This window comes from Prionailurus viverrinus, chromosome F2, assembly GCF_022837055.1.
Source record: "Prionailurus viverrinus isolate Anna chromosome F2, UM_Priviv_1.0, whole genome shotgun sequence".
Lineage (NCBI taxonomy): Eukaryota > Metazoa > Chordata > Mammalia > Carnivora > Felidae > Prionailurus > Prionailurus viverrinus.
In genome coordinates, this window is record NC_062578.1 from 12,801,610 (window position 1) to 12,826,722 (window position 25,113).

Here is a 25,113-nt window from a genome sequence, read left to right on the forward strand (position 1 = left end):
AGTTACATTTGTAGGACACTCAGTCAGTGTCCCCTGAGAACTGGAGAATTGCTTGACGGTGTTGGAAAACACGTATCGGAGATGTAAAATCAGCTGACTGAGCAGCAGAATGTTATGTCTGAACGACGTCTATATGGCAGTTAGATTCTCAAGCTGGACGGAAGCCCATCTAACCTATAAGGTAGATGACATCTTCTACATTTTGAGTAGAAAACAACATTATTAAAACTATGAATTAATTTACCTCCCACTTTATTAATACAGGTGAGAAGAAGAAAGAGCTTACCAAAGCAACAGTAAACTTCTGACCAGCCTCTACCAAAATCACAGACATTCTTACTGTTTGGGTTTAATCTACCAAAACAAAAGCTTCCAATTTCTCTCTCTCTCCCTCTCTCTCTCTTTGGCATTAAATTGTTAGAATCACTTAGTGATTCTCTAGCCTACAAATCTGCCACAACATTTTCTAAAAATATTGCCTTTTTTTTTTTAATAGACTCAGAAGCAGTTCTCCAAATATAGCCCAGGGGTACCTAGGGTATTCCTTGCCCTTCAAGGGGGTCTGTAAGATCGAAACCATTTCCTTAACAATACAACGATGTTATTTGCCCTTTTCATATCCAAATCTTTCACAGTGTACAATGGAATTTTCCAGATGCTACCTGACATATGATAATAATACCACTCTAAATGACATATATGTGAAGTAGATGTGAGAATCCTGTTTTGTATTAAGCCAGACATCAGAGATGTATAAAAATATAAAACAATGCCACTCTTCCTACTGCACATTTTTGTTTAGAAGACAAAGTTACTTTTTAAGTTATTTATATTAGCATGTAATGAAATGTTTTATTATCTTTAAAGAATTCATAAATAGTACATTTCTTTTTAGTGTTAATCTCGAATAGTTAGACTGACAGACACAACCCCCCATATACAGGCTCCTTGGGGTGCTCCGTAAGTTTTAAGAGCGTCAAGGGTTCCTAAAGTCCAAATGTTTGAGAACTGTTCTTCAAGAAAAATTCCTTTCTTCCCCGTCTAAACTGACCTTTTTTGGGTAACGGGAGAAAAGATTCTTTTCCAATCTTTTTTTTTCTTTCAAGTTTATTTTTATTTATTTCGAGACAGTGAGATAGAGAGAGAGCAGAGGAGGGGCAGAGAGAGAGGGAGACAGAATCCCAAGCAGGCTCCATACGGTCAGCATACAGCCTGATGAGGGCCTCGAACCTACAAACTGCGAGATCATGACCTGAGCCGAGACCATGAGTCGGACGCTTAACCACCTGAGCCACCCAGGCGCCCCTCTTTCACCAGTCTTTTTGCAAATGTCACTGGATATAAAATCAATCTCCTCCCTGACATTGCTCTACATGGTAGGCATTCTCTGATTCTGAGTAGGAAACAGACAACGATTCGTGGGCACTCACGTGAAGCACTCACCTTCACCAATTCTGTGTAGCCCGTTTCTTTTGGGGTCCACCATGGCTGGGCTTTCAGTCCATGCACGTTGTAGAGGGAGCGCTGCCACACAGATGCAAAATGTCCCCTCTTGTGCCCAAGCTCGTACCACTTATAGGCCTGAAAGGACAAAGAGACTGAACTACGAATGAAGCATTTTTATTAATTTAAAACTACAGTGTTATTTTTAAAAAATTTTTTTATCGTTTTTTATTTATTTTTGAGACAGAGAGAGACAGAGCATGAACAGGGGAGGGTCAGAGAGAGGGAGACACAGAATCTGAAACAGGCTCCAGGCTCTGAGCTGTCAGCACACAGCCTGACGTGGGGCTCGAACTCACAGACCGCGAGATCGAGACCTGAGCTGAAGTCGGACGCTTAACCGACTGAGCCACCCAGGCGCCCCTAAAGTGTCGTTTTTGTAACATTTAAATAAACAGCTGCTAGTCAGGTGCCCAAATCTGTTAACACTGGCGAGAATACGATCATTTGATTGGGTTTCTGCTCATGACCCATGATGACAAATGCATGTATGCATTTTAGTTTTACTCTGAGGCTGTATGTTCTTGCAATGCAGGGTTCATGCTGCGATAACTGTGGTCTTCCTTGGAGTGTCCAGCACAGAGTCTAGGACATATTTGTCAAGCGGATAAATAACATAAGAAACCATAGCGGATTGTATCTTTTGGCTTTCATTTCTCAAGTTCTAAGTTTCCCTTAAAAGGAAAGGGCTAGGATTTTAATAATTTCTTCAAAGACGTTTGCATTTACTGAATCAGATTGCTAAAAAGAAATGTTACGTCTTTTCCCATGCACTTTCTTTCCAAGTCCCCATTCCAGAAGCCGGCCCCGAGGTGGCGGAGCACAAACCCTCCATTAAACTAAGCAGACAGAAAGGAAATATCATTCTGAGCTGGCCATAAATATGGCGGTAGCCCACAGTGGACTTTTTTAAGGGGGAAGTTTTTTTCCTTTTTTGGGTTTTCTGCTGCCATGAGGAATAACATTTGTGGCTTTCATCTAGTTGTAACATGAGGCAACTTGCCTCCAAGAAGACTAGCCTTTTCAGGGACAGCTGGCTGCAGGGTATGCTGCTCCATATGTCTCCTTCGAGTGACACCCTCACCATATGCTCCCCAGGGGCCCTCCCCACGGGACTGCTGCACCGCGCAGTCTCCACTGTCTTCGGGGTGGAAGGCCCCCCGAGGGCTGTACTTACTAGTACTGCCTTCATGACTGCAAGTCTGCACTAACGGTTGCTTTGGAAGAGGGCGTTCGAATACAAATTCTGATCACTTAAACAGAGGCATTTAATGTCAGGTGGATGAAGAAGCTATGCAAAGAGAGTATCTTCATAAAACTCCAGATAGACTTAATTAAAAAATATTTTTAAGCTTTATTGTTTTTAATTCCTTTTGGAGAGCAAGAGAGAGAGAGAGAGAGTGCATGGGAGGGGGAGAGAAAGGGGGAGAGAGTTCCAAGCAGGCTCCACGCTGTCAATGTGGAGCCTGACGTGGGGCTTGAACTGAGATCATGACCTAAGACGAGATCAAGAGTCGGACGCTCAACCGACTGAGCCATCCAGGCGCTCCAACTCCACATATACTTTAATGTAAAGAATAGTACCTTTTAAAGGTCTTAAAATTCTTAGGTCAAAATTTCCTTCACTAGAAAAATCAACTGTGATAACAGTACCACGTCATATGTTCAGTAACACTTTTCAGGTTATTGCTCACTTTTACATGTGTAATTGCATTTGATCTCTTTAATAACCTCAAATATCTCCATTTTACAAATGTTGAAGCTAGTATTGAAAAAGGCTAAATATGTTGGGGCACCCGGGTGGCTCAGGTGGTGATCCCAGGGTTGTGGGACTGAGCCCTGTATCGGGCTCTGCACTGAGGGTGGGGCCTGCTTAAGACTTTCTCTCTCTCTCTCTCTCTCTGCCCATTCCCCACTTGCACGCATGCTCTCTCTCTCTAAAATACAAAAAGGAATTAAAAGAAATTTTTAAGAAATCAGTAAGTATTTTGAAGTATAACCCAAGGCTCTAGCAACTTCATCCATTCTCCTTCTATCTTCCTATCATTAAAAAAGAAAAAAAAAACTATCAGAAGTGATATTCTTATTTATCTTTCTCCATAATACCTCGTTAAGAATATATATACTCATCATTCTTATATGTCTTCCTTGAAATACATATTAAGTTGTAGTCATAAAGTAGTTTCTTTAAAAGCCCGAAACTTAAAGTGGCTAGTCATTGCGTGAATTTTGTTTTTGAATTTTGAGTGGAATTTTGAATTTTGCGTTTTACTTTTGAAATCAGTTTGACTATTTTAGTTATTTCTGTCCATTTTAAATTTAGGATCTCATTTCCTACACCGTTCAGTGTTAAAGTGAACAACAATATGAATTACCACAGTTGATTTTTTTTTTTGAAATGCTTATTTTTGAATCAGGCAGTAATTCATTTTATGGGCCAGGCACAATGTTAGAAAGGAGAAAAAAATATCTTCTAGAGAAACCAAAACAGCAAAGCTCATAGCTCTAGTTCAGGAGTTAAAAGTCACAACGTAGTCCCAGACCTAACATTCACCCTGCCGGATGCCTGGGCAAGTCGCTTCACCCACGGTGTCAGGTTACCGCTATCCCCAAGGTCTCTTCTCACAGTCAAAGCCAGTCCTACTGGACCCTTTTTTTGTACCCCTCTGCTACTTAACTTTTCAAGAAACAAAACTGTGACAGTGATGCGTCAGGAATTTTAAAAAATCATCTTCAATGAAGGTAAAATAATCTTCAATTATGTAGAGGGCCCAGTGAATTCAGTCAGGCTGCTTTCTTACAATACAAATTGCTAGAAAATCAATGATCAAGTTAGAATCCTCTGAAAATTCTCTCTTCACTCTTTCCCTTTTATACCTCTAATCGAGGATATGAAACTAAACAGATCACCTGTGGATACCTTCTTACATGTGTTTTATATTAATGTCTCCTATACTTCAAATTCTTGCCAGGTATGGTTTACACACACACACACACACACACACACACAACACCGAAACAGTATATCAAAAGATCCCCACTCTGAAAAGCCCAGGCCCCGTCTGGGGCACAGGCCTGTCAGGTGTGACCCCAGCTGGAGCCTGTGCCCCTGGAGCTCTGTGCACAGTGGGGCACATGAGCCACACTTGTGGTGAGTACGGCTGGCTGTGGATGGACCATGAAGGACTACGAATGCCATCACTTGGACATAGGACTTTATTTGTAATTTTGCACCGTACGGTTTTTGAGCACACGATGTCCTGAAAGAAAGTAAGACAAAAGCAATAAACAACAGCCAGGCTTGTCCAGCCCTCTCCGAGGCTGACAACACTGACCGAGCAAGCGGGAAGGTGAGATGGGTGCCAGAGGCTGGGGAAGTGAACTTCCCCAAACGGGGCCCCAACTGCACAGGAGAGAAGTTGGCAATATCATCAAATAAGAGATGGAGCCCAGGAAGAAAAACGGTTTAGAAGAAGACACGTGAGCCGTCTCTGTGACCTTGCATGGTGACACCACACAGGCAGCAGACACAGGAATCCTGACTTTGAGTAGGAGACCAGCTAAAATGTGGATTTGTGCATTAATGGAAATACTGAGAACAGCTGCAGGTGAGCTGCTCTAAGACGATCATGGTTTAGGGGCGCCTGGGTGGCTCAGCTGGTTAAGTGTCCGACCCCTGATTTTGGCTCAGGGCATGATCTCATAGTCTGTGAGTTAGAAACAACCCTGTTAGAAAAACATTCTTCAAAAACAATTTTATTGTCAGCCTCTGCAGCACAGAAGCTGTGAGTTTGCTCCTCTTTTGGTGCCTGAGCAGAGCCCCATGCATCGGAACATGAAGCATGGTTGCTTCCCAATCTGTAAACTCAGGCAGGGCATGACAGTCAATTCACAATACCTGATATTGAGAATATACTAACGCGGGTTTCCTATAGGCTTATTTTTGTTCTCCTGTAAGGATGAATCCCAGTGAATTTTTTAAATTCAAGAACTGTGGTGTTCTTTGCATCTTGATGGTAATTAAGCTGATAGAACAGTCCCATAGGTTCAAATCCCAAGCCCTTGACAAATGTTTAGTAGTGAATTCTTTGCCCTTGAAGTAAGGGCTGTTTTCATCTAAGATGAGAGAAAAAAAATCACAGACTTCTCTTATCTGTCTTTGCCCTGGACCCTAAGAAGTTCAAAGATAAATTAATTAGTGACAATTACATTTATAGCAATCAGACGTGAACACTTATCCAGTGTTAGATATTATAGCAAAATCTTTTTTATCCTTCTCATCCAAAAGAGGTACCAGGGATTTATATCTAAAACAAGGAACACAAAAACGAGAACTGATCAGCGAGTTATTTTCCTTTCTTCACGTCTAATGTCTCATTTTATTCTAGTTGACTGACTGGTAGGTGAGAGGTAGGTTAGAGACAGATGCATAGAAATGTATAAAGCAAACTGACAATCATCCAAATCTCTCTTACCGCAAATCAGTTCATGTCTCTAGCTGGCAATTACCCCATCACAAAACCCCCTGCTCTTATGAACCCTCAAGTGTCAAGATGCTTCCACGTTCTTATTAATTTTAGAAGCCTGAAGCTCTGTTATCTTTTATTTTTATCCTTTAAGCCGACTGCATTTTACTACGTATATGGAATGCACTGGTTACAACGATTCAGTGTCTCGCTTCGCCCTTTTGCCCCTGACTGTAAGGAGAGCCCACTCTAGAGCCTTGTGATGATGTAAGACGGAAAAGGTAGGCTTCACTCTCCACCAACAGCCTGTAAATCATGGTGACTGTTGACAATTTGGTAACTTCAGTATATGAGGTCATGATTAATAATCTAAAGTTATGTTTAAAGAAGCTGACACGGTACTCAGAAAAAAGCAGTAATCACAAAGAAAACACGTTTGGTTTACTACTACATTTTGTGTATCAGTACCTGTCATTACTCTAGCTATAGGTATTCATCTCAAACTTGGCATTAAATACCAGAAGGTAATTTACATAATTAACCACTGAGTTCAGTTGCTTAGGGATCAGTTGAATAAAGACTTCATTCTAAAAATAACTACTTTTTAAATACCCCAAATAAAATAAAAACAAATCTAGACATATTGTTAAAAGATATTTAAGCAATTTCAGATATCTCTTCGTTTCATAATTTTAAAAAATATTTTTTCAGGACAATGCTTATGCTTTATGCACACAGACACACACATGTGCACACACACACACATACACACATATACACGTACTAAATGAGAGGCTGGTCTCATGATTACTCAGCTAGTTTCTTAAAAGAAACTATAAGAGTCAAAAATCCACAAAATTCTTTCTAGGCTTGCAGGAGTTGTTGGGTTGCTTTTTAAGAAAAGTTTAAATAGCTAAATAGTTTTGGCGTGCCTGGGTGGCTCAGTCAGTTAAGCATTCTACTCTTGACTTTGGCTCAGGTCAGGATCTTGCAGTTTGTGAGTTCAAGCCCTGAGGCGAGCTCTGCACTGACAGTGTGGAGCCTGCTTCAGGTTCTGTCTCCTCTCTCCCTGCCCCGCCCACACTCATGCTCAGGCGCTCTCTCTCTCTCTCTCTCTCTCTCTCTCTCTCAAAGATAAATAAACTTAAAAAAATAGCTAAATTGTTTCAATCACCACCTTCAAAAGTCTACGCTCTAAATATGTTTTCAGTTGTTAATTTCTCCTAGAATTACCCTCCCCGCCCCACCTAGTCTACCCTCTGTTAAGAGAACAAAAACTTCACAAACTCATTACCTCTTTGTCCCCAACCCTCTGCATGGCATCCCCCAGGTGGAAGTAAAACCTGCCATCGTCAGTGCCGGGGTCCCCAGATTCTATTCCTTCCTATAAAAAGGACAGTGTTAGCATTTAATGAAAAAATTAAATACCAGCTTTAGTTCATTGATTTACTTAATCTTTATATACCATATAAAAACCTAAGGAGCAGAAAAATTCATCTCAATATTAAAGTTTGGCAATTAGGTTACTGGTCAACATTTACAGTGCAAACCCAAGAAGAGGTCATAAAGCTTAATTTAACAATACATTTGCCATAAATTAACAATCTCCTAGCCCATAAAATTAATATATGAATCATCTCTGTGGAAACTATCATATTTCAATATCCCAAAGAATTTCTTGACTGGGTATCTATCCCATTTATTTTGCTCTCCAAATCTGACCATATGTCATCTGGAGGCTTCTTATTCCTAAACCAAAATGTTTAGTTGCTCATAAAATGTTTGAAGTGATAGAGACCTAAATGCAAATAGTGTTTCATTCTACTCAAAACAAATGCGTCCTCACCTTTTAATGAAATCTTTTACAAAATTTACAGTTAGGATTAAAGCCAGCTGGAATCTTTGAAAATGTAGCTGTTATTAAACAAATCCTATGCTAAAACATTTAGCTGATTTCTGCCCTGTCTCCCGCATAAGGACTGAATTGAGATGTGTATACACAACAACAACAATAACAAAAAAAAGAGAGTGAGAGAAAAAACATTAAAATAAGAGAGTAAATTTAGAAAAGCAAAAGAAGGACAGAAGTAAAAAAATATTTAAATATCAAGAAATTTTTTCTAAAAATCTGCATTTTCAGGTCTCTTCATGAGAAACCCATTATCTTCACTAGGAAGAAATTTTATTTGCATAATGTTGGAAGGTAGCAGCGAGGAACAGAAGAATCACTCAGGAGAGGAGGAGAGCTGTGATCGGGGCTCTTGACTGGCAGGTTAACTAACAGACCCCACGCTCTGTTTCCCCATCTCTGAAGCAAGGAGGGTACTAATAGCCCCTTATTATGTCAAAGGAAATGTAAGGGGAACACTTTCAATCAGAGAAACCCACATGCCCAGAGGGTCCTGGCAGAGAACGTAAAGGTTTGCAGAGGCCTGGTGACGGCCAAGGGAGACTGGGGGGTGGCAGGCCACCTCAAGGGGACAACATTGCTCTTCTCCAATGCTGGGATGTGGGCCAGATGTGATCTTTCAAGAGAAATCAGAAATGTGCATGATTATATAAAACGCTCAGATTCTTAACTAAAGCAAGCAATTTAAAATTGTTTTTAATAGATCTGTGCTGGCCAAATAAAATATGCAAGTTATTTGCAATCAGTGGATTGCTATTTGAGAGCTCTGATTTAAGTCATGTGAAAAAGAGAGATCATGGAAGTGTGATATATACTGCTACTTAAAAAAAAAAAGTTCATAGGTATTCCACCAGCTACCTGTCTAATATGGTAGCTGCTAGCTACATTAAATAGTACATTTAATAACTACATTTAAATAGTTACTATTTAAATTAAAATGAAAGTTAAAAATTCAGTTCCTCAGTCACATCAGCCACATTTCAGTTGCCCAATAGCCACATGCGGCTAATGGCTACCATACTGGAACATACAAACAAAGAACATTCCCACTGTGACAGAAAGTTCTACTGAATAGCCCTTAGCTAGACCAAATGTGATTCTAGTGCATCTGCAAGGATTCAATTAGATATACAAGGAAAAAAAAATGACAACATATTTTAATCTGAGTATTAAACCTGAGCTCAGGTATTAAATCAGGTTTTTTAGGGTTTGACCTATTCAGGTGCCATTTGTTACCATACTTTATGTAGGTTGCCATGAGCCCTTGTTCAACCTAGACTGAATGTATACTTGAATTGTAAAAGGAACATTTAATGCATTGGCCATATTCCAAAGTATTACATTAGTAATTTTGATCTACCTTTCCCATTTAAATAAAAACTAGTAACTACAGTTTTAGGAATTTCTTCATAACGTCTTTTCCAAATAATCTCTGCTCGTATGGTTGGCATTTCTACGTCCAACACTCTCAATCACTGCCCATGAATGTCATGGTCAGAGGGCGTACATTCTGAAGATGAAAGTACTCCGCGGTGCATGCCAATTAGTCGACAATGCATAATCAAGGGAATCCAAATGACTCAAAGGAATCAGAAGATGAAAAAAAGAGGAAAGGCAGGGATAGTTACCTTTAAGTAGGGAATGCTCTCAGCAATTTTGTTCTGCGCCTTCAGGATAAAGCCATAATGCACTTTAGCAAAGCCATCATTAGGCGTCACATTCAGAACCTAAACTCAAAGAAAATGGAAAGCTATTGTGACTGATACACATTCTACAAATGACTGTCAAAAGAAATTTTAATTAGCTTGGCTGTGCTTGGGTCCACATTATGATGTTACAGCTTAAAACATTACAGTGTTTTGTCTCATTGCGATATTCGGCTTCAATACCCCCATTTCTTGTCAACTCAAAAAGTTTGTACAACTATCCATCAATTCTTAATGAATGAAGAAATCTGGGCGCCTGGGTGGCTCAGTTGATTAAAAGTCCAACTTTGATTCAGGTCATGATCTCACGGTTCATGGGTTTGAGCCCCACATCAGGCTCTGTGCTGACAGTTCTGTGTGCTTCAGATTCTGTGTCTCCCTCTCTCTCTCTCTGCCCCTCTCCCTCTCGCACTCTGTCTCTCTCTCAAGAATAAACATTAAAAAAATTTTTTTAAAGGAATGAAGACTACGATGAAAAGGCAATGACCATTAAAGCATCAATTGAACAATGCAAATCAGCAAAGTCTGTATCAACTGATATGACCTGAATATTTTTTTAGGGATCAGGGAAAAATTGCTTTAAATTTGCTGTATTTAAAGTCAACTCTGAGTGGTTATTATACCTTTCTTTATGTACGTGCTTTACACATTGCCTTAAATAAGAGACAATTTAGATTTTTACAATCTAAATTTCACAATCCATTTATTTAACACAAATTTCTTGGATGCCCAGACCGTTTTAAGGACTGCCTGGGTGGCTCAGTCGGTTGGGCGGCCGATGTCGGCTCAGGTCATGATCTCGCGGTCCGTGAGTTCAAGACCCGTGTCAGGCACTGTGCTGACAGCTCAGAGCCTGGAGCCTGTTTTGGATTCTGTGTCTCCCTCTCTCTCTGACCCTCCCCCGTTCATGCTCTGTCTCTCTCTGTCTCAAAAATAAATAAACATTAAAAAAAAAATTAAAAAAAAAAGGACTGAGGACAAAGTGACAAGCAAATCCAATATTCTGTGATAAAACCCAAGTAAATATTTAATATACATCGAATCCCTATTATCATATGCATTTATTATGATTAAAGATAAATTATGCAGCATGCCTCCAAGTTAAATATTAGCAGGGAGAAAGGAAGACAACAACATTCCCCTTTGAAGCTGCCCAGACAAACTAATTCATGCAACAAAAGCAAAAGCCGACGGTTTGAGTTGAGTGCGCGTAAGACGAATGTCCTGAATATCCCGTAGCTTCTCTTCATCCTTCAGCCTGAGTGGGGAAAGGGAGTAGCAGCCAGCCTGGGCTCTGTACCCAGGACCAAGTGAGTAAGGGAGAGGGGACGCCCTGCCCTTCAAGAGTCCACAGTGCATACTGCTGATACTTTATAAATTTTCGGTTCCTGTCTGGTCCTGCACCTCCTCCACGCACAAATCCGGTCAGCAGCTCTACGCCTTGTCACCTCTCCCCCGTGTTCTCACACAAGACTCCTAACTGCTGACCTTCTGCACCACCAGCCTGCTCTCCACAGGGGCCCTGAAGGAGCTCACTAAATCCTGTGTCAGACCCCATTCTTTTTCTGTTCGGAACCCAGATGGGTTCCACGCCACTCAGAGTAAAAGACTACGTTCTAGGGAATGGTCTCCTGGGCCTCCCTTGAGCTGGGCCTCTCTACCTCTCTGGCTTCCTCTCCTAAGCCCCTCCCACCAGCCAACCTAAGGCACCTTGGACTCCTTGCTGCGGCACAGCAAGCCAAAGGCACCCCTGCCTCAGGACCTTGGCATGTGCAGTACTTCTTTGCCTCAAAAAGTCTTCTCCCAAACATGGAAATGGCTCACTCTTCACCTTGATGAAATCTGTGCTCAGAGGTCACCATCTTGGTGAAGCCAACCCCCAACCACCCCATATAAAACAGAACCAACCTCCCATTTACTAGTCACTCTCTTGACTTTTACTACGCTGATTCTTTTCTTTACAGTGCTCGTCACCATTTGACTTATAATTCTTTTCTTTTTCCCGCTAAGGCCTCAGCTGTACAGGGATTTTGTCTGCTGCACTCACTGCTGATCCCCGGGGCTTACAACGGTGCCCGGCACATGGCAGGTCATCAAGAAAGCTGTGCTAACTGAACGGATGAGTGAGTGCCAGGCTTTCCTCCTAACCAGATTTCTGAAAGCACAGACTCTGTTTCTTCTTCACCTTCCAGGCACCTGTTACCGAGCAAGAGTACAATAAATGTTGCTGGGACTGAACTGAGTTGAGGTCACTCATGTTTCTGCCAGCCTAAGGGGACTGTTATATGAGGGGACTGTTATAATGATTGCAACCACACAGATGACATTTCTATCTATTCAGACCCACAGTCATCCTCTCAGGTAATTAACAAATGTATTCATTTGCCAGATATTTTAGGATATACAGAGTTCTTCTGGCTCTGGACACACAAGCATAAATGAGATACACTCTTTTCTCAAGGGAAGTCTCAGTCAAGGGAGGAAGACAGATTCACAAGCAGACAGTGATAATCGACATGGTGATAGACACGAGGCATGCAGGGGGGTAAAGAGGAGGAGTACCTTGCTCGCTCTAGGATTGGTGTGGCAAAAGCAAGGTCTGAAAGGTGCTCAGGAGTTCACCAGGCAAAGGGAAGACGGCAGATGGTGGGGGAGGAGGCACTCAAGGCATAGGAGAAAGTGAGTGGAAAAGAATAATGGACCAGGAACGGCAAAAGGGAATGAGACTGGAAAAAAGGGGGCGGAAGGCAAATCACAAAAGGTCCTGTCCCTATTGTAGTTTACATGTAGATGGAGAATGAACGTGTGGCTTATATTATCTAATGGCAATCAACAAAGCCTCATGATATGACAAGTGGCTTTATAAAGTTCCTGAGAAAATAAAATTGAGATTAATATTAATAATACTATATAGATTCTGTCTCTTTTTCTTTATACACACATACAACAGAGATAGTGACAAAAAACAAGTATAGTTGATATTTCTGCTTCCAGTATAAACTCTGCATGGCACAGTGCCAAGAAAAAAAACCCCCAAATCCTATCATTACAAATAGTATTGCATATCCATATCATTAAAATATCAATTTGTTCTTTAGCACACAATCCAGTGATTTCACTACTGGGTACTACTGGGTATTTAACCCAAAGAAAACAGAAACACTAATTCAAAAAGATATAGGCACTCCTATGTTGATTGCAGCATTATTTACAATAGTCAAACTGAAAGCAGCCCAGGTATCCATCGATAGAAGAATGGATAAAGAAGATGTGGTATATATACACAATGGAACATTACTCAGCCATAAAAAAGAATGAGAAAGAATGAGATCTTGTCATTTGTAACAACACGGTTGGACCTAGAGGGTATAAGGCTGAATGAAATTAGTCAAATAAAAGACAAATACCGTATGATTTCACTTCTCTGTTGAGTCTGAAAAATAAAACAAACAAAAAAAGCAGAGACGCACCTGGGTGGCTCAGTTGGTCAAGTGACCAACTTCTGCTCAGGTCATGATCTCGCAGTTTATGAGTTTGAGCCCCGCGTCAGGCTCTGCGCTGATGGTGCGGAGCCTACTTGGGATTCTCTCTCTCTGCCCTCCCCTACTCTCTTTCTCTCTCTCTCTCTCAAAAATAAATAAAATTCAAAAAAAGAAAGCAGAAACCGACCCATAAATACAGAGAACAAAGTGGTGGTGGCTAGAGGGGACGGGGCTGTGGGGATGGGCAAAATGGGTGAAGGGGAGCGGGAGGTACGGCTTCTAGTTATAGAATAAATCACGAGGATGAAAGGTCAGCACAGGGAATAGAGTCAATGGTACTGTAATAGTGTTGTGTGGTGACAGATGGCAGTTACACTTGTGATGAGCCTAGCATAACGTATGAAGTTGTTGAATCACTATGTTGTACATCTGAAACTAATGTAACATTGTGTGTCAACTATACTCCAATAAAAAAATACATAAAGATATATGTACCAATATGTTCACTGCAGCATTGTTTATTACAACAAAATAATTATAAATAACCTATCCAGGTTAAGAAACAATCTGTCAATCAGTTAAGCATCTGACTTCAGCTCAGATCATGATCTCACGGTTCGTGGGTGTGAGCCCCGCGTCAGGCTCTATGCTGACAGCTCAGAGCCTGGAGCCTGCTTCAGATTCTTTGTCTCTCTCTCTCTCTGCCCTTCACCCATTCAGGCTCTGTCTCTGTCTCTCAAAAATGAAAAGATGTTAAAAAAAATTAGAAATAACCTATCCAGCCAAGGCAGTTTAGTTAATGATGATATATCCCTAAGAGGGAACACTTGGTAGCTACTAAAAATGAGGTTCTAGAAGAATATTTATTCACTTATAAAAATTCCAGTGATAGTATGGTTAATATAAACCAATTTAATTAAAAAAGACAAGTGTATGTTCTGTGTATGGAAAAGAGACTAGAAGGACACATACCACACGTTTTCATGGTGGTCTGCATGTGACGATGAGGCTGCAAATGATTTCTGCCTTTTGTGCTTATCTGTTTCCCTTGTTGGTTGCATTAGGCTTCTCTTAAATTTTATCATTAGAAAAGAGAATAAAAAAAGTTTAAATAAAATAGAAAATTTTCAGTGACTAGATTTTTTTTTTGCAATTTAATGAAATTTAAGAGTATTTAGAAGACTTCGTCTCATCTTTTATTTAAAAAAAATTTTTTTTTTCCAACGTTTATTTATTTTTGGGACAGAGAGAGACAGAGCATGAACGGGGGAGGGGCACAGAGAGAGGGAGACACAGAATCGGAAGCAGGCTCCAGGCTCTGAGCCATCAGCCCAGAGCCCGACGCGGGGCTTGAACTCACGGACCGCGAGATCGTGATCTGGCTGAAGTCGGACGCTTAACCGACTGCGCCACCCAGGCGCCCCTACTTCGTCTCATCTTAAAACTTATTTGGGGGCATGCACCTTTCATGATGTACATTACTACCTAACATGTATCTTGTATTATTAAATAAACAAAACACCATACATAAATACTTAAGCACACATATCGCACGTTTTTGCTTGAGCCTGTTTCACTGGAGGGCTATGCAACCAGGCATGTGGGAAGAGCACTGCTGGGGGCAGTGCGAACCAATGAGGAGTTGAAGCCAAGGGTGGGATGGTCTGATTTGTGTTTTGTGTTGATGAAGGCTGGAGGACGGCAAGCCTGGACAGGATAAATGTGCCTTAGTTTAGGCAAGAGGGGATGAGACCCTGGGTTAAAAAGAGAGTGGATTTGAAAGATATTCAGAGGGTAAATTAACGGAAGCTTAGGATTTGACATCAGGTTGAAAGTCCATGAACTCACACCATAGGTTTGTTTCCTTAACTACCATTTCCCAAGCTGGCGTGTGTGAGTTTCAATCAACACGTGTGGGCTAAGTGAATGGAGGGAAAAATCGGGAAAATGCTAGACTCTAGAACACGGGTGACTTGATTAACTGTTAATGCCAAGGTGAAAGAGGGTCATCTCTAAACTACAGCTGTCAGCAATCTACATCAAACCATTGTTAAGCAAAGTCTTGTTGAAACTGAAAAGCAGCAAAGAAAAAAAAAAAAAAGAAAAGAAAAGAAAAAGAAAATCCCAGAAAGGAAACCAACAATGACTTGATTTTTATAAATTTACTTAAAGACAAAAATCAACATGAAGAAAAGTAGAAAATTTCTTCTGAAAATGACCTTTGAGACACAGACATATCAGGATCAACTTTGGGTAGGGAAAGAGCATGCCTTAGACATAGCTTATTAACTTAGAAGAGAGGGGAGGGAAGAAAAGGCAAACCTCACATATATTTTCAGTCTATTAATGCTTCTTTTTTTTTTTAATTTTTAAAAAAAAATTTTTTTTTTTAGCGTTTATTTATTTTTGAGACAGAGAGAGACAAAGCATGAACGGGGGAGGGTCAGAGAGAGGGAGACACAGAATCTGAAACAGGCTCCAGGCTCTGAGCTGGCAGCACAGAGCCCGACGCGGGGCTCAAACTCATGGACCGCGAGATCATGACCTGAGCCGAAGTCAGACGCTTAACCGACTGAGCCACCCAGGCGCCCCTTAATGCTTCTTTAAGAAGAAACCCACTCAATTGTGTAATATGGCCCTGTTTTAGACTTCCTGCATCTTGTTATGATTACTCAGATGAGATTATGATTTCAAACATATAAATAACAATAGAAAAACATTATTTTTCAAGATGAATTAAAATGTTTCACATATCTGGCATCTACTAACAGGTAAAAACAATGAATGTATTCAAGGAAGGTTCTGAAAAGAAATCCATAGTGAGTGGGAGAATCTAGTATGCTTTCAGATCCTGCCCTAACCTCAAATCTACTTGGTATGCAGTCAATATTTGCTCATGATTTTTGAAAGGAAGGAAGGAAGGAAGGAAGGAAGGAAGGAAGGAAGGAAGGAAAGGAGGAGAGAAAGAAGGAAATCTACAATTCCATCTCTAAGGCTTCTAGGATAGGCAGGATAATGGGTATATCTAGGTATTCTGATATAGGTGGAAAATTCTTATATTCATAAGGTCCTGAATTATGAAATACATGATATGTCTCTTAAACAAAACTAAGCATTAGGTTTTGGTCACTAGCAACTACAAACCCACATGGACTTCTTGTATGACCTGGACCAGGTATTTTAGCGAATGGCACATATTTTCAATGCTGTAGGATCAATCTACTTTATGCAGATATTACACATATTATAAAATGTGTAATATTATATTACAATTCAAATATTACATATTATAAATTCAGCAGCCTTCAGAAAATATAAAAATTATGAGAAGGAAGAAGAGAAAATTGTTCTGAAATTCAATGATTTTTAATTAAGCCTCAACACCAATAAAAGGGAGAAAGCATCCCTTTGTGAATAGATCCAGTCCCTAGCTTGAGTATGAAATCACCATATTTTGACAGCATTTTTAAAACAGAAGGAATTGGGGTGCCTGGGTGGCTCAGTTGGTTGAGCACCCAACTCTTGATTTTGGCTCAGGTCGATCTCACAGTTCGTGAGTTCGAGACCTGAGTCTGTCTCCATGTGGACAGCATGGAGCCTGCTTGGGATTTTCTCCTTCCCTCTCTCTGCTCTCCCCCTCTTGCTCATGCATGTGCTCTCTCTTTTTTGTCTCTCTCTCTCTCTCTCTCTCAAAATAAATAAACTTAAAAAAAAAACAACCAGGAGAAATCATATTGGATCACTGAGTAGTAGCACTTTGATGTAAACCACACCAGCTTAAAAACCATGGACCAAAACACCTAAACTAAAGAATAACAGGTAAATGTGTTCCTTTTCTTTTATAGATGCATTAACTTTCTCCAGTGTCAAAGTTCATTTGGTATCCTATTTATACCAAATGAATTCCTTATTGCTTGAAGAAGTCACAGCTTCCTAGATTTATAGTTACTTGTGACTTGGAGGTTATCTATTAAAATAACCACTATAAGGTAAAAATCCCTTCAAAGGCATCCCTGCTGGAGGATCAAAGAGTCACTGCCCTCCAAGAGGTGAGTAATTTACTCCACATGCCTGAAAGGCTCCTGGTCTGTAGTCTCTCTGTAGATCGGACTTTTTGTGAAAAAAGGAAGAGGCTATGTATTTTAACGTTCGTGGAAAAATGGAGTTTCACTTCCTGTCATGAAGCACACTGTTAGAAAGGATGTCTGTGGACTGATAAATACAGTTTTAAAACGATCGCAATTATAAGTTGAAGGTTTTGCTGTACCAAGTATGAATTAAAATTTACATTTTTCTGATTAAGGGAAAAAAGGGATGAAAACAAAGTTTCGAATATGTCAACATAATAATGCTTACATTCCACTTAACCTAATTTAAAACAAAGAAAACAGGAGATTGGGTGCAATAAATGCGATTTACAATAATATTAAAACTTCTTGCTCAAAACGATCTGATGCAGTTAACAGGAGACTGCTGTTTGCTTACCTCTTCATAAACCTTCTTGGCATTGTTATTATCTCCTATCAAGAGGTACCCCACTCCAAGGTCATTCTTTAAAGAAGTATCATCAGGAAATAGTTGAACTAACTTCTGTAGGGTAATCAGGGAACCCCTCATATGACCTGATTTGGTAGGAAGAAACAAACAAACCAACCAACATCAATAATATATCTTTGTATTGAGAGTGTGACTCACAAGAGACTACTCAATAGAGCCCTTAGACCAGCTTAAATCTGACTATACAGTTTTAATGATGGCCTCTTCAGCTTTCATCATGCAATTGCGATGATTATCAACACCTTCTATAAGTAGATAGTAAATGTAATACTGATTATAAACATTTTAAAGACATTCTCATTTTCTAAATCCGTCAACATTTTTCGTACGTCGAATTCCCTCTTTGAAAAGTTTTATCAATTCCTTGTAAAAAAATGTCTCACTGGTGTATCTTTGGTTTATCATGATTAACTTCAAGATTATGAATAGAGAACGAATAAAAAGTCTAACAGATTTCGAGTCTAGCACCTTGTATGGAACTTGAAAAGGCACTGAGGTACACCTCTGTAGCTGCTTCCAAATAAGACTGTCCTCATCTCTAGGTAACGAATAACCTAGTCATGGAGCGAAGGAGACATCATCTGGTATCATGGGACCCTCTGGTGGACGATAGGATACTATGCACAACAGGAATCATGAAAACCCTAGTTCTGGTCGATTTTTAAGGCTATCGGATGGAAATTTAAAATTTCTGGGGCCAACTGTCACTACTCCTCCACACAGAAATAAACTGAATATGGGAAAATGTGCAAAATACGGCTAGTATACATGACAAAATTAATTCCCTAAAGGGCTCAGTTGCCCACAAACGAAGTATTAGCCAAGAGTATGATGGGATATCAGGCTAATGCAGTTGTACGTCCTGCTAACAGTTAACCTGTTCGGCCTAAAACATCACTAGTTTATCCCATGGCCTTGCCCCTCTACTGGCCAATCCTGAATGGATTTGCTGAGCTATTCATTCCCTCCCTAACAAATCTGACTCCACTCTTCCCTTTCTCCCTACCTGCCCAATTTAGATTCGTATGTTTCTTCTGTTCCTACAGTTCCCCTGTTAACCACTGCAAAGGCCCGGATGGAAAATCCCTTTGGCTACTATCTCTATTCCTTCCACGCTGCATCACCCAACCGTGTTCTACTGTGAGTAAACTTCACCACCTTGTCACCTTCAACAACATCTTCTCCCTATAATCCTCTCCTCACAGAGCCTCCTCTCATGAACTTGCCTTATTCTCATTTGGGGAAAAAGACTATATTCAAGTATTGAAGGATGGCTGCAGAAGGGGGTTAGATTTATTTATAGTCAGTCTTTTTCCACTGGGGCCAGAAACAAGGTGAGGCAAGTGAGATACTCAAAGCAAAGTTGAAGAGGCTGCCAAAAATTCAGTAATCAAGATGAGCGATACTTTTATGCATTCTTTCTAAAAAAATCCACAATGAAAGAAATACCAACATTTTAAGGGCAGACTAAGTGAATAGTGCCTAACAGAGCCATATTGGAGACTGAGGTAAGAAAAACACTCACTAATACTGATTTTATGCCTAAGGCAAGTGCCTCCAATGAGTGGCACCCTTGCCTTTTCCATCCTGTGTGGGTGCCATATGCTTTTCTTCTTCTGGACTGGCTCTTCTGAATAGAAGTCTAATGGACCTTCTAGTTTCTAATCATAACTTGGGTTCTGTTCCTATCTGATAACAGGGTCAGCTGGCTTCCAATATTACTTATATGAGCCTCTCCTAGTGACATCAATAATTATTCATGTCACTTACCCAGCCACTAGCACCCACCTGAGCAGTTACACTTGGCCTAGATTCTTCCATCTGGTTTACTGATGACAAGTTAGGTAGGAAAGAATTACAAGCCTGATAATAATGAAGTTAGGTTAGAGCTAGTCTTATCTGCCTTTGGCATGGGAACCTGGGTCAGAGAGGATGCTTTATGCTGCTCTTTTCAAAGCATTTGCAAATTTACCTAGTGGTTTTAAGAAGTTTTTTTTTTTCCTATCATTTTCCTTGGGATGGAGTTAAACTTTGCAGGCAAAATTTTTAGTGCCTGGAACTCCTAATCTTCCCTCTATAAAAACTGTTGCACTTATAACTTCAACCTCCAGGAATCAATTTGTTATGGTTAAGAGAGAAAAGAGTCTGGCACTGCAGGAAGAGTTTTTGATTCCAGACCTATTAGTTTATTAGCTATGATTCTTTAGGCAAATTATCCAACCTCCGAGCATCCCATCTGCCTAGCTTTAAAATGGGGTGGGGGGGGCGGGGAAAAGGTGGTAAAATACCATCTGTATCTTTCTAAGTATTAAGGTTAGGACTGCCATTTCCGTCTGGGACACTTTCAGGTAAATTATGCGAAATCAGTTATGAAAGTCAGGTTCCCTTCCAGGTAACTACACTCTTCTAAGAATATACAGCATGGCATTTGCTGTTGAATTAACTCTTACTCCATCTTACCCAGAAATTGCTGTCGGTCTGAGCGCCGCTTCAAGGTCAGCTTCAGCAAGTCTGTGGGGACATCGGGCAGACTGGCCACCTCCTGGTAGGTTTCGATGGCCCCACGAAGCACCTCATTGCTCCTTCTTTTCTCGGCCAGATCGTCTTCACACTAGAGGAAGTCCCCACATTGGATAAATGTCCCATGACAAGATATATTTGTAATCACCCAAAATATGCATGCAAACTTAATTTCTGGACATGCATCAAAAGCAATCTGAGACACATTAAAATTTTCTCCTTTTCAAGCGATTCAAAAGCAAACCAAAAAAAGCAAGACAACATGCTATCTAAGTAACACGAAGACCGGTTAGCTATCAAGCTGCAGAGGAAGAAAAATGCCATAAAAGCAAGAGGAATTCATATATGCTGGGCTGATGGAGATCTGTATCATGTTATGTATTAACATTACACAGACAGAGCTCCAGTCCGTACTTCCTATTCTCTCAGTAGTTTGTGTGTTCACTCATTCATTCAACAGCTATTACCCGAGAGCCACTTGGCAGGCAAAATAAACAACACAAAGCCCTTTTCTCATTCTGCTTCATTATGAAGAAAAAGACAACATACAAGTCAAAGTACCATGTGCCTGGCAGCCGTAAATGCTGTGGGTCAAAAATGCAGCCGGCTCAGGAGTGCTGGCCCCGGTGTGGTTGGGAGAAGTTAGTTTAGGCAGGGTGAGCAGGGATGGCCTGACAGAAGTGAGGGAGTGAGGCATGGGGATATCCGGAGGAAGAACATTCCAAGGCAGAGAAAACAGCAAAAGCAAGGACCCGAGGGAGAAGTGACGGGTGGAGGAAAGGCGGGTGCAGGCGCGGGGCAAGGAGGAGACTAGTGGAAGGGTGATGGTCAGGCAGCGAAGAACCTGGCAAGCTATTGCCAATTCCACTACAGTACCTCCATGTGAGATGGAAAGGCACCAGGGTTTTTTTTTTTAATGTTTATTTATTTTGAGAGAGAGAGAGAGAGAGAGAGAGCGCGCACACACATGAACAGGGGGAGAGGCAGAAAGAGAGAGAGAGAGACAGGGAGAGAGAATCAATCTCAAGCCAGGCTCCACCCTGTCAGCACAGCCCAATGCAGGACTTGATCTCACGAACTGTGAGATCATGACCTGAGCCGCAATCAAGAGTTGGACGCTTAACCAACTGGGCCACCTAGGCGCCCCCACAACAGGGGTTTTTGACATGAGCGAAAGGACCACACTGGCAGTGGTATGGAGAACAGACCGAAAGAGTGGCAGAGAAGCACAGAGGCCAGTGAGGATGCTCCAGTAGGAACCCAGACAAGGAGTGATGGTGACGGTTTGGATGAAGGTGGTAGGAGACAGCTGGATTACAGATACGTTTTGAAGGTCAGAGCCAAAAGATGTGCAGATGGTCTGAATGTGGCAGAAAGGGAGGGAGAGAAGTCAAGGATGAACTCCAGGGTGTTGGCTGGAGCGATTACCAGACAGAACTGCCGTCCTCTGAGAACGGGAGGAGAGGGCAGGAACAGGTCGGTAGGCATCCGGAATCAGGAGTTCTGTTTTGGACCTATTGAACTCAACACTGATTAGGCACCCAAGTGGAGATACTGGATAGAAAGGTACATATAGGAGTCTGGGGTTCAGGAGAGAGGTTGGAAAGACAGGGAGGGCCAGCAAAAAGCACAGAGAAAGAAAGGTAAGGAGAAAATAACAACAAAGAAGTGACCAAGTGATAGATACAAGGTAACAAGAGGGAGCGATCAATCATGTTGGAAGTGGCCATCAGCTTGGGCATCTTGGTCATGATGCTGGATTGGGCACTGTGGCACTTCTGATGAGCCTGGTAAAAGCATTTTTTATGGGACAACTGGGGACCCGTAACAGAATGGAGCAGGATCAGAGGAAACCAGGAGGGAAGGAGGTGCACACAACCCTTACAGGGAAGCAGAGAAATGGGCCAGTAAGTGGAGAGGAATGTGGAGACCAGGGAGAGATTTTTTTTTTTTTAATAATGGCAAATATTACAGCATGTTTCTAAGCTGATGCAAAAGAGTTGGTAGAGAGGGAAAGTGTGATGATGCAGGAAATGCAAAAATCAGAATGAGGTCCTTCAGCAGGTGCAGAGGCTGGGAAAGGGGACCAGAACAATTCATCCATGCGAACAGGAGAGAAGGCGGAGCATATGGCAGGAGGGGAAGGGAGGCTGATAGTGCTGTAGTGGGATCATGCAGAAGTTCTCTTTGGATACTTCCATTTTCTTAGTGAAATAAGCAAGAGTCTTCGCTGGAGATTGAGAGTGGGGAATGAAATATGAGAGGGATAAAGAGGAGAATGTGTAAAATGGTAGTTAAAATCCCATCAGATTTAGTACACTATAATTCAAAGATTACCATTTGAGGAAAAATGATACCAGTTAGAGGCTAAAAGTGGCGTATAAAGGGTTTTCTCAGAATATCCTATTTAACATGTTTACCTTTTCTAAATAAAGTGTGGGCTGCAGTCAATATATAGTTGCCTGAAGAACCAAAATGAAGCACAACTCCGTAAGAAAACGATCCACCCTCCCCTGTTCCAAATCAGAACTAGTAAGAATCGGCACAAACTGATGAAATATCTGTGGAGAACTTTTCAGAAAATATCACATCAAAGAATAACTTGTTCTGTGTACTGATTAGGTTAAGTGTCCCAAGATGATGAGGACTAGAACTGAAGCAGTAGAGAGAGAGAGAGAGAGAAGTGGACAGATTTATGATTTTTCTAGATGAAAATTTCCCGATGAAAAAGGGGCAGTTCATCCTAAATTGATAGAAAGAGCTTCAGAATATACTGCTATCTACCTGTTCATATCTGTAAGTGGTCTGTCTCCATTACGGACTTATCTACCAGGCGAGCAAGTCCAATGTCAATGACCCACACTGGTCATCCTGCCCCTATGGCCTTCGGTATATTCACATACTGGCTTTTCTGTTTAGGCATCAGTTTCCTCTGAGTTTGGCTATGGTGAGTTAACTCCCCAAAACATGATTATTCATAGATAACTTCCAGAATGACAGAGTCCTGGAGCTGAGAGAGCCCTTTTGAGACCATGCAGCTCAGTCTCTTCAAGCTACCAAACAGATCCTGGATCCGGAGGGTCTCTTTGAGGTTGGCAGAAGGAGAAATGTCTACCAAGATAATCCTTCTTTAGAGAAATTGAAATAAATATCTAACTAAAACTCAATCTGAAAAGACAGAAAGATGATAAAGTTTATATACCTTGTTCCCTCTCCTCCACCTATCCCAAGTTCCTTCATTTTAATGAGGTAAAAACTTCTTACAACTTCCAGAATTGGGAAAATATCAGTATTAAAATGGCATATACTTCTTAAAATCTCTTGAATGAAACTAATAGACTGCTTTGAAAAATCAAAATTGTACAGATTTATTGCTATCAGCTTAGCATCTGTACGTAAAATGGTTTGGGCAGGTACAGAACATTTGTTCTACGATGTTAACATCACAAAGCCTTTTGTTGACTTGAAATAATTCAACCATCCAAACTTCCTAGGAAACATGTCATTTTCTGCCTCAGAGGCATTAATGGTTTGTGTAAGATAATAAAGTGAACTGAATTTATAATTTAACATTTTGTACTGATGTTCAGGGAACTTGGTCAAAATTGATTTTCATGGTGATCCAAAGAATAACATAGTATCAGTGCTGCTTCAGAAATGATGGATATTATAGTTTGTACTTAACTTAACGTTGCTGAATTAGAAAAAAAATTGTTGGGATAGTCCCACAAAATTGTTTAATTTGCTAACAAAGAATGAAAAATTCATCATTTATTCCTCCCTATGGAATCCATCTTCTTTCAAATTCTTATTTTTAAAACTCCTAGGCATTTAAAATTTCTTTTAAATTACTCTATTGAAATTTAATTTACCATGCCTAAGTTTTGCTTAATACCATATTAACATTAGTATCAATAACACCTTGTAGCAGAATAGTTTAGGGACAAAAAAATATCACCTGAGGCCAAAATCTCAAATTCCTACTGTTAAATAAAGATACGAATCCAACAATCACATGTGCGAAAGTACTGAGTTTATTTAGACTCTGGCACCCACAATCACCATCACGTAAAAAGAAAAATTCTAAACACAAAGAATTTTTGCCACAATTAAATTACCATGTGTATCCATCATTATTCTCTCTAGTTAATATGCTTTCTTAATCAAATGACTGTCAATACTGGTAACAAAGCCCATCACTTATTTGAACAGGCATCATCTTTTGGGAATGAACACATTCTGTCTTGCTTAACACCAATGAATTTAGCAATTTTGGAGGATGACTGACCAAATTAATTTACAAAAATGATATAACTGCTGTCTACTACCCCTGGTCTGTACCATGGACAGGGGGAACTTCTTTGCATTAATTTTTCACAAATTTAATTTATTAAAATTTAGTAAGTGAGTGTTTAATAGAAAGATAAGAATTTGAGCAACTGGGTCTCAAATGGTGGCCGCCTTTAGTTCAAAGCAAAACCTGTTTGTTTTATCCACAGATGTGTCAGTTTCCATGTGAGTGCCATATACAAGTCACGGCACTGACCCCCTCCAAAGGGGTGACGTCAGGTTCTCCTTGGTCTGGAAAGTTTTGGTATTGTGTCCCAGTAGGGCTGAGAATCTCATCCCACCAGGCGGGACTGTGGGAGTTTTGCTGCTCGACACATTGTGTATCAGCCCTGGCTTTTATTCTGAACTCCAGACATCATAAATTCAATGTCTCCTTGCCATGTCCAGTTGAATGTCCGACAGGCATCACAAAGATTACAGGATGAAAAGTGAATTCTTGACTTCATTCCTACCTCCCCAATCTGTTCCTCTCCCAGTTTTCCCTGTGAGTAACCAGCACTCTCTTTCCTCACCTGGCTGAACCAAAAATCCAGGACTCAAGTCCTGTCTCCCTCTGACCTGTACACCCAAGCCAACATTAAGCCCTCCCCAGCCATTTCCCTATCTCCACGCCACTGTCC

General features: G+C 40.7%; 1 protein-coding gene across 4 annotated transcripts in view; it reads right to left on the bottom strand.

Moving 5' to 3' along the window:
* ASPH (aspartate beta-hydroxylase) overlaps positions 1-25,113 on the bottom strand; it is a 232,648-nt gene that overhangs the window by 50,917 nt on the left and 156,618 nt on the right. For all 4 annotated transcript variants that reach the window (XM_047841783.1, XM_047841784.1, XM_047841782.1 and 1 more), the window contains 5 exons: positions 20,084-20,234; positions 17,552-17,688; positions 9,507-9,605; positions 7,264-7,353; positions 1,444-1,581 (listed from right to left, as the gene is read on the bottom strand). In XM_047841783.1, coding sequence (XP_047697739.1) covers positions 1,444-1,581; positions 7,264-7,353; positions 9,507-9,605; positions 17,552-17,688; positions 20,084-20,234 — 615 coding nt within the window. The remainder of the gene's footprint in view (positions 1-1,443; positions 1,582-7,263; positions 7,354-9,506; positions 9,606-17,551; positions 17,689-20,083; positions 20,235-25,113) is intronic.